This window comes from Mrakia frigida (assembly GCF_051309035.1).
Source record: "Mrakia frigida strain ATCC 22029 unplaced genomic scaffold BDY24scaffold_8, whole genome shotgun sequence".
NCBI classification, from domain to species: Eukaryota; Fungi; Basidiomycota; class Tremellomycetes; order Cystofilobasidiales; family Mrakiaceae; genus Mrakia; species Mrakia frigida.
Genome location: NW_027481273.1, coordinates 188887 through 204598, shown reverse-complemented (window position 1 = coordinate 204598; position 15712 = coordinate 188887). Strand labels below are relative to the sequence as shown.

The 15712-nt window shown below is 54.3% G+C and overlaps 9 protein-coding genes across 9 annotated transcripts; 5 read left to right on the top strand and 4 right to left on the bottom strand.

The window, feature by feature from the left end:
- Window positions 1-23: 23 nt before the first annotated feature.
- Window positions 24-1256, bottom strand: BDY24DRAFT_413442 (uncharacterized protein; the record flags this gene model as incomplete). Its single annotated transcript, XM_076643187.1, has 8 exons — window positions 24-116; window positions 206-335; window positions 420-493; window positions 574-632; window positions 726-788; window positions 854-972; window positions 1073-1135; window positions 1252-1256. 8 exons carry the CDS (start codon window positions 1254-1256, stop codon window positions 24-26), a joined length of 606 nt encoding a protein of 201 aa, XP_076498459.1.
- Window positions 1257-1893: 637 nt separating this feature from the next.
- Window positions 1894-2872, bottom strand: BDY24DRAFT_382481 (uncharacterized protein). The gene is made up of 4 exons (XM_076639524.1): window positions 2825-2872; window positions 2592-2752; window positions 2406-2462; window positions 1894-2238 (listed from the first exon to the last, which is right to left on the bottom strand). Exons 1-4 carry the CDS (start codon window positions 2836-2838, stop codon window positions 2102-2104), a joined length of 369 nt encoding a protein of 122 aa, XP_076498458.1. The 5' UTR covers window positions 2839-2872; the 3' UTR covers window positions 1894-2101.
- A 397-nt stretch (window positions 2873-3269) lies between these two features.
- On the bottom strand, window positions 3270-4842 carry BDY24DRAFT_382479 (autophagy-related protein 27). The gene is made up of 5 exons (XM_076639523.1): window positions 4461-4842; window positions 4116-4345; window positions 3754-3966; window positions 3596-3645; window positions 3270-3461 (listed from the first exon to the last, which is right to left on the bottom strand). Exons 1-5 carry the CDS (start codon window positions 4731-4733, stop codon window positions 3274-3276), a joined length of 954 nt encoding a protein of 317 aa, XP_076498457.1. The 5' UTR covers window positions 4734-4842; the 3' UTR covers window positions 3270-3273.
- On the top strand, window positions 4798-6923 carry BDY24DRAFT_272536 (ADP-ribosylation factor family protein). Its single transcript, XM_076636911.1, has 7 exons — window positions 4798-4950; window positions 5099-5164; window positions 5364-5527; window positions 5878-6016; window positions 6152-6227; window positions 6385-6688; window positions 6797-6923. Exons 1-6 carry the CDS (start codon window positions 4923-4925, stop codon window positions 6455-6457), a joined length of 546 nt encoding a protein of 181 aa, XP_076498456.1. The 5' UTR covers window positions 4798-4922; the 3' UTR covers window positions 6458-6688; window positions 6797-6923.
- On the top strand, window positions 6724-7939 carry BDY24DRAFT_382473 (uncharacterized protein). Its single transcript, XM_076639522.1, has one exon. The coding sequence runs from the start codon at window positions 7132-7134 to the stop codon at window positions 7636-7638; it is 507 nt and encodes a 168-aa protein (XP_076498455.1). The 5' UTR covers window positions 6724-7131; the 3' UTR covers window positions 7639-7939.
- A 140-nt stretch (window positions 7940-8079) lies between these two features.
- Window positions 8080-9719, top strand: BDY24DRAFT_413437 (uncharacterized protein; the record flags this gene model as incomplete). The annotated part of the gene is made up of 4 exons (XM_076643186.1): window positions 8080-8409; window positions 8572-8610; window positions 8817-9159; window positions 9250-9719. The coding sequence occupies 4 exons, from the start codon at window positions 8080-8082 to the stop codon at window positions 9717-9719; spliced, it is 1182 nt and encodes a 393-aa protein (XP_076498454.1).
- A 408-nt stretch (window positions 9720-10127) lies between these two features.
- BDY24DRAFT_382468 (uncharacterized protein) lies at window positions 10128-10539 on the bottom strand (the record flags this gene model as incomplete). Its single annotated transcript, XM_076639521.1, has 1 exon — window positions 10128-10539. A coding segment is annotated over exon 1 (163 nt), but the record flags the coding sequence as incomplete, so codon positions are not given.
- A 107-nt stretch (window positions 10540-10646) lies between these two features.
- On the top strand, window positions 10647-12235 carry BDY24DRAFT_439722 (uncharacterized protein). The gene is made up of 9 exons (XM_076644466.1): window positions 10647-10724; window positions 10818-10877; window positions 11047-11121; window positions 11221-11264; window positions 11353-11415; window positions 11512-11570; window positions 11662-11735; window positions 11820-11955; window positions 12055-12235. The coding sequence occupies exons 1-9, from the start codon at window positions 10720-10722 to the stop codon at window positions 12136-12138; spliced, it is 600 nt and encodes a 199-aa protein (XP_076498452.1). The 5' UTR covers window positions 10647-10719; the 3' UTR covers window positions 12139-12235.
- Window positions 12236-13656: 1421 nt separating this feature from the next.
- Window positions 13657-14824, top strand: BDY24DRAFT_324818 (arrestin family protein; the record flags this gene model as incomplete). Its single annotated transcript, XM_076637053.1, has 3 exons — window positions 13657-13832; window positions 14166-14555; window positions 14641-14824. Coding segments are annotated over 3 exons (750 nt in total), but the record flags the coding sequence as incomplete, so codon positions are not given.
- Between the last annotated feature and the right edge of the window lie 888 nt (window positions 14825-15712).

Genomic DNA, 15712 nt, shown 5'->3' with positions numbered 1-15712 from the left:
GAGCGATGAGCCTCGAGCCCAGCTCAGACGTGAGTCGACTCGACATTAGTTGAGGTTCCAGGAGCAGCGACGGGTTGCTGAGCTGCTTCCGTTCCAGGAGGTAGTCCTTTCTCGTTCTGGTTTCCGAAAGAGAGCAAGGGAGGGAGCGATCAGCTCTGTCTCCATCGAGGCTAGGATCGAACGAAAAAAAAAAGAAGGAACTGACCTGCACAACGTCGCGTCGAGGTTTCCCTGTCGAGCACAGTTCCCAAACGGAGGAATCTGCACCACTTCCTTCCGAGTACTCCTCCGAGTACTTGACAGCGAGGAGAGCGATGGAACCGATGAGGAGGCAGCTGGGGAGGAAGGGAGAGAGAGGAGGGAACGGTCAGTCGACGGACGGGACGAGAAAACAGACGACGACGACAGAATCGACGAACCTCAGCCCGAAGTCGATCCAAGCGAGAGAAAGAAGGGTTCTGTAGAGGGCTCGGCAGTTGGAGGGGAGTGTGTACTGGTACAAAGAGGTTTGAAAGCGGAGTCAGCGACCTTGAAAGGAGATGGGACGAGACGGGAAGGTGAGCAGCGACTCACTCCTGATGGGCATCGAGTAGGGTACTGCCATCGTCTGACCGAGTAGGCGATGGCTTCACCTGTTCAGAGGAAGGGAAAGGGCGGGGAAAGAAGGGAATGAGGTGGTGTGAGCTTCGAAACGCAAGAGAGTCAAGTCGCGTCTAGCGTCTCACCCAAGAACCAAAACGAGAAGAACGCGGTGATAGCACAGGCGAGCATCGAGTTGCAGAGGAGGACTACAGAAGCAAAAGTCGAGAAACTCAGCTTCTAGCTCTCCCAGAACATGCTCGCTCTCACTCACTCGCAAGGAACCAAATGAACGCAAACACGCCAGCGACGAGAAACGAGGGATCAATGACCGAGTACCACCCCCACCAGCGATTCTGAACTCGGACGTTAATCCCGGCGACGATCCAGGACCTGAAAATGGAAGAAGGAGGGAGGAGGGAGGCGGTGAGGGTGGAGTGTGTGAGCTCGAGCTGCTTCGGAAGACGAGGAGAGGGAAAAAGGAGGACCGAACGCGAGAGACGAGCAGATCAGAAGAGCGATGAGGGTGAGGACGAAGACTCGAAGGACGATTCCGCTGGAAAGAGAAAGAGGGAAGGAAAAGAGAGGGGAAGGAAGGGAGAAACCGTCAGTGAAAATGCTCGTGCTTTGTGCTCACGCCCCAAGGAAGCGCGATGAAGAAGAAGAACTCACGGCATTACTGAGAACAGTCGTGTGATCGGTCTTGAGAGCTGTGTACCTTTTGGTGAGGTGCGAACGGGGGGAGGAAAGGGTGGTGGTGGTTGATGGGAAACAGCGAGAGCGAGAGTCAGAACTTCAACCCTTCCCTCATTCGACGAAAAGGGTCGAGTCCTCGTGACTTCATCTCGATCAACAGACTCTTTAAAGTTCAGCCCCGCCCTGTTCTTATCCTTGTTTGGTTGCTTTGAAGCCGGGGGAAACGGAGAAAGGAGCGCGACGCGCATTGTTGTTTTCTTTCTTTCTGCTGGGAAGAGGGAAGAACGGAGCGAGTTAGCTACAGCGTTATAGATAAGATGAACTCTTAGAGAAGAGGATAGCGGTTATGGAAGATCTGAACTCACCTCAACAACAAAGCACGACGGTGAACTCGACCTCGACGCCCTTTTCAGCCCTCCTTGCCTCCTTCAGGTCGCGACAATGCTTATTCCGCCCTGCTTGCTGCTCTCAAACTTCGAACTCCGATACAGCGAGGATCGTTCTACCATCCTCGTGCGATCCAAGGGCAGCTTGGTCGCTTCCAGGCGAAGGAAGGAGGGATTGTTGAGCTCGAGCTCCCTTCTTCCTCTGCCCAGCCTCCCGTCTCAACCTCCCTCACGCTCTCCTCCCCTGCCCATCTCTACTACCAGCTCCCTTTCATCCTCCCACCACTACGTATCGGAAAGAAAGAAAGAAAGAAAGATAACAAACTCATCGTAAAGATCGTCAAAGAAACCCAAACCGCTCTCCTCCCTCCCGTCTCCCTTCCCCCATTAAGCCTACATACACCTTACACACCCCATCCAGACCGACAACCCAACCCGCATCACTCCAAATCCTGGGCCTCCCTCATCTCCAACCTCACCAAACGAGGCAACGGCTCGACGATGGCCTCCTCGGGTTCGTTCGTTGTCGTTGTTGAGTCGTCTGCTGAAGAAGGATTCGGGGTTGGTGGTGGAGGGGCTGCATATGTGGACGAGGGTCGAGAGGGAGAAGGAATATAAAGGGAGAAGGGATGGGAGAGGGAGAGGAGGTGAGTGAATGCGGGATGGAGAAGAGAAGGAAGGGAGGGAGTCGAGTGTGAGCTCGAGCTGAGGAAGGGAAAGGAAAGGAAAGAAGCTGAAACGCACCAACGTCGTTGATGATCCTAAAGATGGAAGACCAGTTGGCTAGGACTGAGGCGATAGCTTGATACAACCAACCCAAAAGTGAAGGGTCAGCTCTTCTGTTTCATTGAAACGAGAACGAAACGACAACCTCCTCCTCCTCCCTCTCCCCCCTCTCCTTCCCTCCTCCTCCCTTCTCCAAGGACTCACCAGCACCCCCCTCGGCCATCACATCCCCAGAATCTGCCAGCTCCTCCGCTCGAGAAAGCAGCTTCGTCGTCGCTTCCAGCAGACGTTGAAGCATGAGGTGCTCTTGTTGTTTAGCGAGCAGGTCCGGGTGGACGCGCGAGGAGGAGTGCGACATGGAGCTGCTGTAGAAGGCGAAAAGATAAAGGGTGGTTAGGTTGGAGGTGGGGAGAAGAGAGATGGGTAAAAAGGTGTACCTTGGACGGGACATTTGGTTTGGGTTATGGGAGGGAGGGAGGGAGGGTGTTGGGAGGTTGGGGGCAGGCAGGTGTTTGGTTTTTCGAGGGACGCGATGGATTCTTTTTGGGTCGTCAAGGAAGGTTGTTGCCTTTGTGACGTTGTAGATTTTCGTCGAGAGCAACAGTCTAGATAGTGTGGGGAGACTCGGCTTCAAAAATGGAACTCAAACCTTTCACTCAGTCGACGAAGAAGGACTTTGAGAAACCGACGCGTCTCTCCTCCCTCTCTCCCTCTCTCCCTCTCTCGCGACCTTCACAAACATCCCATCTAGCACAAGCGGACACGCAAAAGGAAAGCGTCCAAAAAGAAATATCGAGATCAATCATCATCCAGCAAACGCAAACGCAAGACACAAACCCAACCAACCAACCCTCCCTTCCCTTCTCTTCCCTCCCCTCCCACCCCTTCACAAACTCTCATACCCACCCCTCCCCGTTGACCCACTCCCTCCTCCTCCAGCCCCTCCACTGCTCCTTCTCGATCCCGTCACTCCTCCGATCAGGTGGCTCGCCAGGTCGTGCACGAGGGAAGGGAAGTCCCGCCAGAACTCGCGGTGAGGAAGCATGTCCCAGCCTCGGGCGTCGTAGGTCGTTCCTGTGTGTGAGAAGGGACAGTACATAAGGTTATTACGGTTGAGGAGGAGAGAATGGCGAAGAAGGAGAGAAGAGGAGAAAGGGGTCGGAGAGAGAGAGAGAGAGAGGGAAAGGTTGGGAGAGGAGGAAACGAACGGTTATGGTAGATCCCTAGTCCTAGGTAGATGGGAGGACCGAAGAGGAGTCTGTTGAACAACAGCGTTTCCGAGCAGGATATCGTCAGGGTCCAACCGAGGAACGAGAGCAAACGAGAGGACGTGAACGGCTCGACGCGAGAGAAACGAGAAACTCACAGAAGGAACAACCACCCAAAGAACCCCATTCCTCCTCCTCCCTTTCCACCATTCGAAGGAGGAGGAGGAGATGTACCATCTCCCGAGCGAGGACAAGCATCGGGTGATTCCCAGCGAAGCGAGAGGACGTTGTCGACGTAGGAAGTGAAGGTCGGGGAGGAGGAGGTTGGGTCGGAGGAGCAGACGAGGGTGATGGCGAGGGATTGGGGTTCGCTGCGATCCAAACGAGATGCAGGGAACGATTAGCGTCTGCTTCTAGATTCCAAATCGCATACAAGCTCGGGGAACGAGGAGCGAAGAGAAGGAAAGAGGAAGGTCCAAAGAAGGGAAAGAAGGAGGGAGAGTCGAAGCTCAAAGCTCACCCGTTGTACATCCCTCCCTTCATCGTCCCCACGAGATCAAAGCACTTCTCCTTTTTCGGAGTTCCCTCCGAACACGTTACGCTCGTTTCTGACCATGTCGTATCGAGAGGAAGATCTATGGAGGGGATGTTGTTGCCTGCGATAGGAATGACCTCGAGCGTTCGAAGAGGAGGGGTGGATTTGGGGCTGGTGTTCTGGATTTGAAGGCACGCGAAGGTGTTGGGAGGACACTGGAAGGAAGTAGAGCGAGTCAAGAGCTCAGTTTGGATGAAAGGATGAGCTCCGAAGAGCTGAGGATTGTCGAGACGAGCTCGCTTCGAGAGGTGATGGAGGGAGTCAACGAACCTGATCTTCCTCGTCTACCCCTTCCTCCTTTCCGATCCCATCGCCTTCGCCACACAGCTTGAACCTGACTCTGCTCGTCGTCTCTGTTGGTGGAGTCTTCTTGGTGTCCTCGATGAGCTGCAGCTCAGATAAGGGAGAGAGGTCGTAGGAGTTTGAAAGCGAAGGGAGATTCGAGAGCAGGCAGGACGGTCCTCCTTCCGCTGCTGCTGCTAGAGAGGGTGAAGGAAGGATGGATACGACGAGGCAGAGTAAGAGAGAGATGGGGAGGACCATGGGCGAAAAAAAAAGGTGATGCTGACGGTTGGAAGGGAAAAAGAAAGGAGGAGGAAGGGGCAGGAGATTGCGATCGATTCAAGCTGATCATCCTCTTCTTGCTTCCGACTCTCACTCTCCCTCCTTCTCCTCCTTCCCTCCCTCCTTCCAGCTTCTTTCTTCTTCCCTCTTTCTGCTTCTTCTTCAACGATGGGAGGTCAACTATCGAAAGCCTTGGGTGAGTCTTTCGTTTCCCTTGCTTCCCTTGTCGCTGGAGAAGGAAGAGAGAGCCAGAGACCCTCCTCTCCTTTCGCTGTCGCGTGTCGCTCCCCTTTGCTGACCTTCCCTTCTTTGCACTTTTCTCGGTGAATGTTCCATCCTTGCAGGCAAGATCTTTGGAAACAAGGAGATGCGAATTCTCATGCTCGGTTTGGATGCGGCTGGAAAGACGAGTGAGTCTTCTCCTCCTTTCCGTGCCTTCCAACCCAACCCTCCTTCCTCCTCCTCCTCCTCCTCCTCTCCTCCTCTCTCCTTCCCTCGCCCTCGTCCTCAGCTCCCCACCCCCTTACCTCGCACCACCTGCTCACACTCACTCTCGCTCACTCCTACGCTGACTCTCCAACCCCTCTCGTCCGTTCTCTCCCTTCTCAGCGATCCTCTACAAGCTCAAGCTGAACCAATCCGTGACCACGATCCCAACCGTCGGGTTCAACGTCGAAACGGTCACGTATAGGAACGTCAAGTTCAACGTATGGGACGTCGGAGGGCAGGATAAGATTAGACCGCTCTGGAGGCATTACTACACGGGAACTCAGGTCAGTTTGAACGGAAGAGGAAGAAGGAGAGAGAGGGGAGGGAGGAGGAAGGGGAAGGACAGACCAAACACCTCGATCTTTCGAGCTGTCTCTCCTTTTCCAGCTCGAGCAAAGCCTGTAGTAGGATCCTACCCCTACCAGCTCCTCCTCTCACCGTGTGTCGACAGCAACGAATAGCTGGCTAGGACGGGAGGGCGAGGCCCTTCGAGCTAAACAAGTGCACGCTCCCTTTGCCCTCCTCTTCCTCCTTCTCCTCGCTCCCTTTCCCCTCCTCAACGTTCAAGACCTCCCAGTTCGAACTCGCCTGAAACCTAGCACTTACTCTACTCTCATTGCATTTTCTTTCGCAGGGACTCATCTTCGTCATCGACTCTGGAGACCGTCAACGGATCGAGGAGGCTCGTGTTGAGCTCGAGCGGATTCTTGCGGATCGAGAGATGAGGGATTGCTTGCTGCTGGTGTTTGCCAACAAGCAGGATCTGCCAGGAGGTGAGTCTCTAGCTCTACATCTCGCTTCCTTTGGATAGAGGGAATGTGGGAGCTGGGATCAAGGGACGGTTCGGAACGTAAACGGAGAAGGGAACGAGGCGAGCTGACCTGACGTCGCTTTCCGTTGCTTTTCAGCTATGTCTCCTGCGGAGGTCACCGAGAAGCTCAGCCTGCACAAGATGAAGGATAGGAGTTGGTATGTGCACCCTAGGTAAGTCTCTCGTCTCCTTTCTCCTTTCCAACTCAACTCTCCGACCACGTCCGCCCGTCTGCCTCCTTCCTTCGCGTCTCGCCCTTCCCTTACAATCCACAGAACCCCATCTCCTCGCAGATAACTGACTCCTTTCGCCTCTTCTTCCGCCTCACAGTTGCGCCACCACCGGCGAGGGACTCTTCGAAGGACTGCAGTGGCTCTCCCAGAACGTCAAGTCGAATAAATAAACAACCACCCCCGTCCTCTCGACTCTCGACCTGCTCTTCAACCAGCACCAACAACCCAAAACCTTTTAACGACACCTCGACTCTAGGCCAACCTCGCCGGCGATAACCGAGTCTCGGTTTCACTCTCCCTACTTCTTCAACGACTTTCATCCTCTTCCAAAACAACGCGAATCACGACCTCTCTCGACTCCCTCTTTCGACTTCTTGTTCACGGCTCTCTCTTTTTTGCTTGTGAGTCTCCGAACCTTTCTTCTCGATGGCTAGCCAGAAGATCGAACTAACAAGCTTGACCTTCCTTCTTCTTCTTCTCCTCCTCCTCTCGCATCGCACGCGTCCCAGATCTCCAACGAACGACAACACCTCTCTCTCGCTCTCACCGATAGATACCCCCCTTCGTCTCCCTCTCTCCCTCTCTTCGACCTAAATCTCGCAAACTTCCTATACCCCCCTCTCACTCGTACTTACTTTTACTTATAGCTATCTTGGGCTTCTTTCGATTCTTTCTTTGGGTTCTTTCGCTCCTTCGCCTCCGGTCGTCCGACGAGACGCACAGACACGCGCTTTCGTCCTCTCTTGCTTTTTTTTTTTTCTTTCTCTTTGCTTCCCGTAAACACCCTATAATTCCTCTCTTCTATATCTTGTGCTCAAGAAGGAACCTTGTCCGTTCAAGCTAGATGAGAGAGGTGACGACGAGGCTTGGGAAAGGACAAGAGAGAAGGTGTGGGGGGACCCATGGAGAAGAAGAGGGAGAGAGAGAAGGTCGAGCTTGGACGTTTGGCACCTTCCCTTCCCTCCAACGCCCACATCACCGAACTCGAACTTGCCGAGAGGCACTCAATATCAACCAACGTCGTTCTCTTTGGAGTCGAGTCGAAACCCTCCTCCTCACCAGAACAACTCCTCGCCCTCGTCCTCTCCTCCCTTCCGTCCTCTCTCAACGCACCTTCACCAACCCTGGTCAAACGGAAGTCCAAAGCACCGATCTCCTCTCCTCTCATCCTCACCTTCGCCGACCACGCCGACCGAGCCAACTACCTCCTCGCCCTCACCTCCATCCCCAACAACCCTCTCTCAGCTCGACACGATCTCACCCGAGCTCAACAGCTTCACCGACGTCTTCTGGTCTCAGACGCAGAAGAACTCAAGAAGCGTGGCATCGCTGCCGTCGTCCGAGGAGATAGGATCATCGTTCGAGGAGAAGAGCTCTAGATCGAGGAGCAGTGGAACGTCGACTGGCAGTTCGAAGGCGATGGGAGTGACGACTCGTTTCTTTCTCCCTCTCCTTTATCGCTGCTACTTTCTCTGTTTTTTTTCCCTGCACACCCTTGCCTCACGGCTACCATCGCACTACCATCGCACAATCGCTACTTTCAACGTTTTCAATGATTTCACCTTTCTCTCTTCGATTAGTTAATAACTATCGCTCAATCTGGCCTTCTTCGTACTTTTTCGGAGCCCTATGCCTATGAACCCTCACCATCACCACGAACGAAACAGAGGAAGGCAAGGAAGGTCAAACATACAGGAAAAGGAAGGCTTCTAAAGGAAACTCGCGGTTCTTCTTCCTCCTCAACCACCACCACCACCAGCAAGCACCTTTCAACACTTCAACGATCCGAGAAATGTCGTTCCTCCTCCCCTCCTTCCTCTCCAACCTCACCAGCACCCTCACCACCTCCAGCACCCCTCCTCCTCCTCTCTCCTCCTCCTCCTCCTCTTCCCTGTTCTCCTACCCCTTAACCCTCTTCTCCTCCCTCCTCTCGTTCCTCTCCCCGCTCACTCCGAACCCGTTCTTCTCTCTCGAAACGTTCAACCGAGGATGGAACGCCGCCGTCGAGATCCATCCTGCCCTGTTTGGGTTCGGAGGAGGCAAACCGTTGGTTTGGATGTGTTTTGCGTTCAGAGTGCTGGCGTATGTTTGTACGGGGCCGTTTGCTTTTTTGATCCTTCTGGTGAGTAAAGAAAAGAGAAGAATGGACCAGAGGAGGGCTGGTTGGAAAACAGGCAAAGAGAGAGGGTGAAGGGAAGGGAGGGAGGGAGGGTGAGCTCGAGAGATGGATGGGGATGCAAGCTGATTCGAACGTTGTTGTTTTTTGTTTTTGTTTTTGATTTAGGATCTGACGGGTTACGTGCTTGCTAGGACGTTGCATGTGGTGAGTTTTCTGCTTTTCGTTCTCCTTGGAAGAGGGAGAAAACGAGATGAGACGGGACGGGAAGGGGAGGAGCGTCGCCGAGTCGTTTGGAGGTTCAATCTCCTTCCGATTTGTTTACGATTTTCGTTTCGTCTCTCAGAAGAGCTAATCTCCATCCCTTTCGTTCTTCTATCACCTCTCTCCGTTTTCCCTCTCACCGCCGCCAGCCCTCCCAACGCGTCCGAGTCCGACCCGTCCCCTCCTCGTCCAACCCTTCCATCACCACCACCTCTCCCCCTCTCGACGACCCAGCAACCTCTACAGGCGTCTCTTCGGCCATCAATGTTCATCCTCTCAAATCTCCTTCCACTCCCGATGGCGAAGAAGAAGAAGAAGAAGAAGAGATCATGCTTCGAGATCTCTCCTCGTCCAGCTCCATCGCCTCGTCGTCTGCGTCGTCCGAGGCTGGGTTCGGATTGGGGTTGGAAGGCGTGGAGAGCGGTGCGAAACGGGCTGGGAAGACTGGTGGTGGTGGTGAAGGAGCGAGAAGGAGGATTCCTGGGATTCTTTGTGAGTCGTCCGTCTTCTCTCGCGTCTTTGCTCTCTCTCTCTCTCGCTCGGACTAACTTCTCCCTCCCTTCCTTTCTTTCCATACGAAAGCCATCTCCCCTCTCCCTACCTCCTCTCTCAACCAACCCCAATCCTTCGCCTCTTCAACCTCCTACATCTCCTCGTCGCCAACCATCAACACCTACCCTTCCCACTCCTCCTCCTCCTCCTCCTCCAGCTCTTCTTCTTCCAGCATCACCTCCTCCCCCGAATCCCGCTTCATGACCACCCCAGGCGAACGACACGCTCTCCTCCCTCCCTCGAGAGATTTGACGCCACCGGAACCGAGCTCGATCGCTCTGCCACCGGACTCGGACGTGGACGAGAGGTTGGAGAGGAGGAGGAAGAGGGCCGCGAGTATTGGCGTCGAGGGTCCGTTGGGGTTGGATATGGATGAGGAGGATGAGAGTGAGAGTGAGGAGGAGGAAGAGGAGGAGGGGGAGGGGAAGGGGAAGGAAGGAGCGTTGAGGAGGAGGAGGGGAACTATCAGGCCGGGGGAGAAGGAGGGGAGGGAGGAGTAGGAGCAAGGGAGGGAGACGCGTTCGAGTCGAGGGTTTCTCCTTCTTGCTTTCGTATTTGGACTATTGTTTGCGGTTCTTCTACATACACTTCACGACCTTCTTCTCTTTCCTTTCCTTTCCCTTTTCTTGGGTTTCTAATAACCCTTCAAACGACCGCTTTGCGTTTTTCTTTTCTTTTGACGCGTCGGAGTCATCTTCGACCTTTTTCTTGCTTTTTTTTTTTTGTGTGTTTCTTGTTTTGCTGTAGATAGATAGCCACGACCACGCACCCCCACCACACTTTTTTTTTGGGACGATAACAACGAAGGAGAATTCTACCTCTCGACGAGCTCGAGGGTTGAAGGGAGAGGGGAGAGAAAGGGGGAGGGCGGAGAGGGAGACGCGTCGAGGTTGGGTTGGGTTGGGTTGGGAGAGCGAGAGGGATAGATAGACTGAGGAGGGGAGAGAGAACCTAGAGGGAGTGGAGATGGGAGATGGGGAATGAGATGTGAAAATCTTCGGAGGAAATGGAGAGTCTGAGGAAGAGGAGTCGACGGCACGTCGAGAGTTCCTTTGGAACTTCGTTTTGCCATGTCTCTTCGACCACCGCCATCTCCACTTTCTCTACATTTTTTTTTTTTTTGACAGCTCTGTCTACTCGGAACCTTCTTCACCTTGTCGTCGACCTCGATTTCGATCTCGAACGATGAAGTGAAACCGAAAAACGTCGCGTCGTCGGGGCAAGCTCGCCTCCCCTCTTCCTCCTTTCTTCCTCCCTTGGGAAAGGAGAAGATTCGTGGAATGACATAACCCCGTAGATTTCATGCAAGTTAGCTCAGCCGAAAAATGATCACAAGATTCTCGCACCTTCATCCACGCAAGCAGGGCCAGAAAAAAAAAAAAAAACGAATGCGATTTCCGTGTTTCGATTCTTGCCACGAACCGCCACCACCCAGCTCCACCTGCTCTACTCTACTCTACCAAGCACTCTCTTTTCGTCTTCCCTCTATACTCAAGCACGATGAGGTGAGCGAACGACTCCCTCGAACCGATCGCGTCTGTCGCAGTGATGCTCGACTGACTCTGACTTTGCCTTCTTTCTCTTCCCGTCCCCCTCAGTCTCATCTCTCGAGTTATCCTCGTTGGTTTCGTTCTAACCTTGATTGCTACTACACTCTCGTACGTCTTCTTTGTCAATCCCAACACTCACAGTCTCGCTTCGTCGTTTTTTTCTTCGAGACTTCGACGTTCGTCTCGTCGGACTTCTCGATCGAGCTGACGACCTCCCGTCCTCCCTTCTTCCTCTCTCCCCTTGTCCACCTTTCCTCCTTTTATTTGACACGAACAGGAGCTGGATCCTCACCAGTATCAATATCGAGCATACCAGATCCTTCTCGGGGACTCACAGCCGAATCGATGCTGGGTGAGTCCTGTCTCCTCCTTTTTCTCTTCCCGGCTTCTCCTTTCTATTCCTCGATCCAGTACTGAAGCCTCGCCTTTCATGCTTTTTCCCTTTCTTCAGATTCCTCGTCTCTACCGTCTTGGGGTGGTTGTGGTTCTGCGTCAGTGAGTAAAAGCTGCGAGGAAAGGAGACGTTGTCAACGTCGCGCAAACTTGGGAGGCTGACGTTTCCGCGTCCCTTCTTTCCCTGCAGTTCTCATCACTCCTGCCGTCGTAGCTGTGGGAATTACCATCTTCTTCACCTGCTGGTGGTTGGGTAAGTTCAATCACGAAGAAGCAGGGAGGACGACGCGTCGGATCAGCAAAAAAGAACGCAAGAGCGCTGACTTGAATTTCCTCTTCTTCTCAACAGCCCAGGCCGTCGCATACACAGTCCGAAGGTGGGACTTTCCGACCAGATGTCCTCCAAACGTTCGTCCTCTCGTCGTCGTCGTCCTTTTCGTCGTCGCGTCGAGCTAAAACCCTCCTCTTTTCCTCTCTCTTGGTCTCGTTCTCCTCACAGGTCCCCGTTCCCACTGGCTGCCGAGCTCTCTATCGTGCACTCTGGGCATTCGCATGGATCGACTTCATCCTGGCGTCAGTTCGCACTCGTTTCTCGACGCGTCCCTGCGAGTTTCAAGTCTCGAGCTGACACCCTCCCTGCTTTGTTCTTTCGTACAGGCTCTTCTTGATCTGCTTCCTCGTCTGGCTCATCGATCGACACTTCAAGAAACATCCTGGAGAGAGCTCTGCGAGCACCATGACCTGGGATCTTCCCAAAGGTCGAGGACATCGAGAGAACGAGCAGTTCAACATCGTGAGTTAAATCAATCCAGCTCTTCGACTCTCTCTTCTCCTCTCCGACCGAGACTGATATTCTTTACTCTTTTTTTAATCTCGACCCTCTCTGGTACAGAACGAGAAGCAGGTTCCTCCTCCTGGTACCTCCGAGGCAGCTCACCACCCAGGAACCAACGTCGTCGAACCCGCTCAGTACTAAGATAAGAGGATAGGGAGGTCACTCTCGGTCCTTCGAGTCCTTCTCTTTTTCTTTAACTTCTTCTTTTTCTTCCTCGTCACGTCATCTAACTTACCGCTTACCTTATATAATGAGTCTTCTCGAAACAGAAGAAGAGAGAGGCGACTCGACGCGTCGACCGGAGCTTCGAGATCAGTCGATCTCGAACTGAAGAAACCGTTCCTTTCTCTTCACCGTAAGAAAATCAACAATCTCGAAGCCATTGGCCGGTAGCATCCGAAGGAAGTTCCACTGCTCCAGGGAAAAATCTGCCTCTAAGGTTCGATCTCTGCCGTGCTTCCCAACTCTTCTGAGCTCGACGTCAAGCTCGGCGAGCCTGAACGAAGGATTTTAGTCTCTTAGTTCTCGTCTGGAGGACTGCCGAATTTTTTTCGTTCTCGTCGAAAAGATCAGTCGAAGAAAGTCTTTCACGAAAAACTTTGCCGGTTGGTCATTTGTAGAGATTAGACTAGGTCGATGACCCCTTCAGCATTTCTCTCGCTCGCTCGCTCCCTCCCAACTCTCAACACCGACCAACTGCCGCTTCCCCTCCCCCCCAACGGATCAGATCCTCTCTATAGAAACCACAACCGGATAGAAATAGGTGAGCACCTCTACTTTCCCATCTTCTTTTTCTTGTACTCGGATTTTGGGAGGGAGAGGAAGCAGAGGGAGCAGGAGAAATTGAGCGGTGTTCCGACGGAGCAGACGGAAGGAGGACAAGGTTGAGAAGGGAGCAGTCGAACGTTGTTGCTTCCCTTTGGTGCAGAGCCTCTCTCGCTCGCTGTCTCCTCAGGGTCAGCTCGTCGCTCGCAGGTGCTCTCTGAGTTCTCGAGAACAGTCTTCCCTTTCCCTCGAGGGAGGAGAGCTTTGGGTGGGAAGCTTGGGAGAGGGTCAGCTCAGACTCCTCCGTCGCCTTCCTTCCTTCGCTCTCTTCGCTTCTTTGACGGTCCGGAAGGTCTTCGGCTGCGATTCTTTGTTTAGCTTCCTTCCCTTTGTTCTCTCAGGATTGTATGCTGACCACCACGTTCTTCGATCCCTGCCTGTTTGTTGAAGTTCTTCCCCTCCCCCTCCCCGTCCAACCTCACCTTCAGCCCGTCAGAGCCCCGCTCACTCCTTCAGACCAATCCCCTCCACCATCTCTTTCGACCCTTCCCTCGCCCCCCAAAAGCTTGATCTCGCTACTCGACCTCCTCCTCCTCTCCTACCTCCCGTTGGCTCGAAGACCTAGCAGCAACCATGCCTCGATCCTCCTGGCTTCAAACCCACGTCGGCTCCTCTTCCTCCCACCTCCCTTCGCTCAGTCGGTCAGCTTCCTCAGCTTCCGTCGCTCAACTCCCCTCTACTCCTCCCACTGCCTCCTCCGGTACCTTCGCTCAGAACCTCGCGGCCAGCATCCCTATCCCTCAAACTCCGTGGGACGAGAATCACAACGGCTACTTCCCTTCGACAGGTCAGGAAGGCCCGTATCATGGCATCCACAACATCCACGGAACCTCCTGGCTCGAGATCGTCCTCGACCACGAGCACGTCATTCTCAGAGGAGCAGGAGGAGATACCAACCCAGCTAGTTTGAGTGGGAGGGTCGTGCTGCATCTGGGAGAGTCGACGAACGTGAAGGAGATCACTTTGGTTTTGACCGGGAAGGCCAAGGTTGGCTTTTCGGACGGCTCTGGGTGAGTTTTTTTTTTCGTTCTCTAGAACGTCTTGTCTACGAAGAGGGAGGGAAGAGAAGGTTTGGGTGGTCAGGTCGGGCCTCAAAGAACTTGGATTCGAGGGTGCTAGCGCGGAGGTGACGGAGCTCAATGCGGTTCAGCCCGCGAGAGCTTCTTCTCTCGAGAGATGGAGCTTCTACCAGCTCTCTGTTCACTTCCCTTCCCTCAGATCTCGCTACGAGATTATATAGGCTCGACGCTTTGAGGATCGGATCCCAACTTGTGCCAGATCCTTCTCGTTATCGAGCTCGAACAGTCGCTGACCTTCGTCTTCTCCTCCCTTCCTCCCCTCAGCTCCTCGACTCGATCTCACGCCCACACTCATCTCCTCATCCACCACGACTGGTCCTTCCTCACTCCCGCTTCAGGAGGCAACGGAAAGAAGCCCGTCCCTCAGAATCACACCCTCAAAGCCGGAGTCCACTCCTTCCCCTTCCAGCTCACCATCGAATCCGACACCACCATCCCCTCGTCGATGCGAACGTGGAACAACGACGCCTACGTCTTCTACAAGCTTCGAGCTTGCGCTCACAGGAGCGGAGCCTTCTCGTCCAACTTCCAGGCTACCAAACCCGTCAGCATCCTCAGGACGTTCACCGCCGAAGCTCTCGAGTTCACTCAGACGTTGGAGATCGAGAACAGTTGGCCCATGAAGGTCGCCTACTCGCTCACTCTCCCTCACAAGTTCGTTCACGCTTTTTCACCATCTACCCTTTCCTCCTCCTAAAGCACCAACTGAACGAATTCTTCCCTTTCGTTCGTCTTCCAGAGCCTTCGCCGCAGGAGACACCATCCCCATCGCCGTCAAGTTCCAACCTCTCGCCAAAGGAGTTCACATCACTTCGATCTCTACCGTCGTCAAGGAGTACACCCTCGTCCACACCAAGAACTCCTCCCACCCAGACGTTCGAGTCGCAGCTTCCATTCGACACGACATCCGAAACGGTCGAGCCTACGTCCACAACGACAAAGCTCACCAACCCGCTCAACCTCCTCCGACCCCTCGAGTCGATCCGGATGAGTCGCCAGCTCCTACTCCCTCAGGAGGAATGACGCCAGCCAGGAGATCCAGCGTCGCTGCAGGAGCCGCCGCCGAGGGCTACTTCCCCTCCGTTCCCTCAGGTTCCTCGCCAGCCGAGCAGGCAGCTCTCAACGGAAACGTCGACCACCCAGTCTTCCCTTCCTCGGATCCTCTTCTCGCTGGACAGACGCCGATGGACGCTCAGGAGGCTTACCTTCAGTCGAGGGAGGAGAACAGGGAGGTCGAGCTCGGAGACGGAGAGATCGACACCATGATCTCGATTCCTCTTCCCGTTTGGACGACTCCCAGTCACGCCGTTCACCCAGTCTTCGTTACTCACAAGATCAAGTGGAGTTGTGTTATCAGCAACCCGGACGGACACAGTGAGTTTCCGATCCTTTCTCTCGATCTCGCATCGAGCTCGGAAGCTGACCTTTTGCTCTTCCGTCGCGTCCGAATTTCAGCTTCCGAGCTTCGATGCGCTCTCCCCATCCACGTCCTCGCTGCTCCTCTCGCCGAGGAAGCCCACACAGCCTCGGCCAGCACGACCGCTCTTCTCTTCGGACTCTCAGGAGACGCTCAAGCGGAGGTTCAGCAGCTCGAACTCCCGTCCTACTCGAACCACGTCTACGATCGAGTCGCCAACGCCAGCGTCGCTCAAACCACGGGAGCTGCCGTCGCTGCCCCTTGGTCGTCGTCGAGGCACGGAAGTCCATCGGGAACTCCTCCAGCATCGAGGCCAGGATCGAGACCAGGATCTCCCGTCCTCGGAAGGAGGTCGCTCTCGACGGCCATGCTGTCCTCCTCCTCCTTCCCGAAC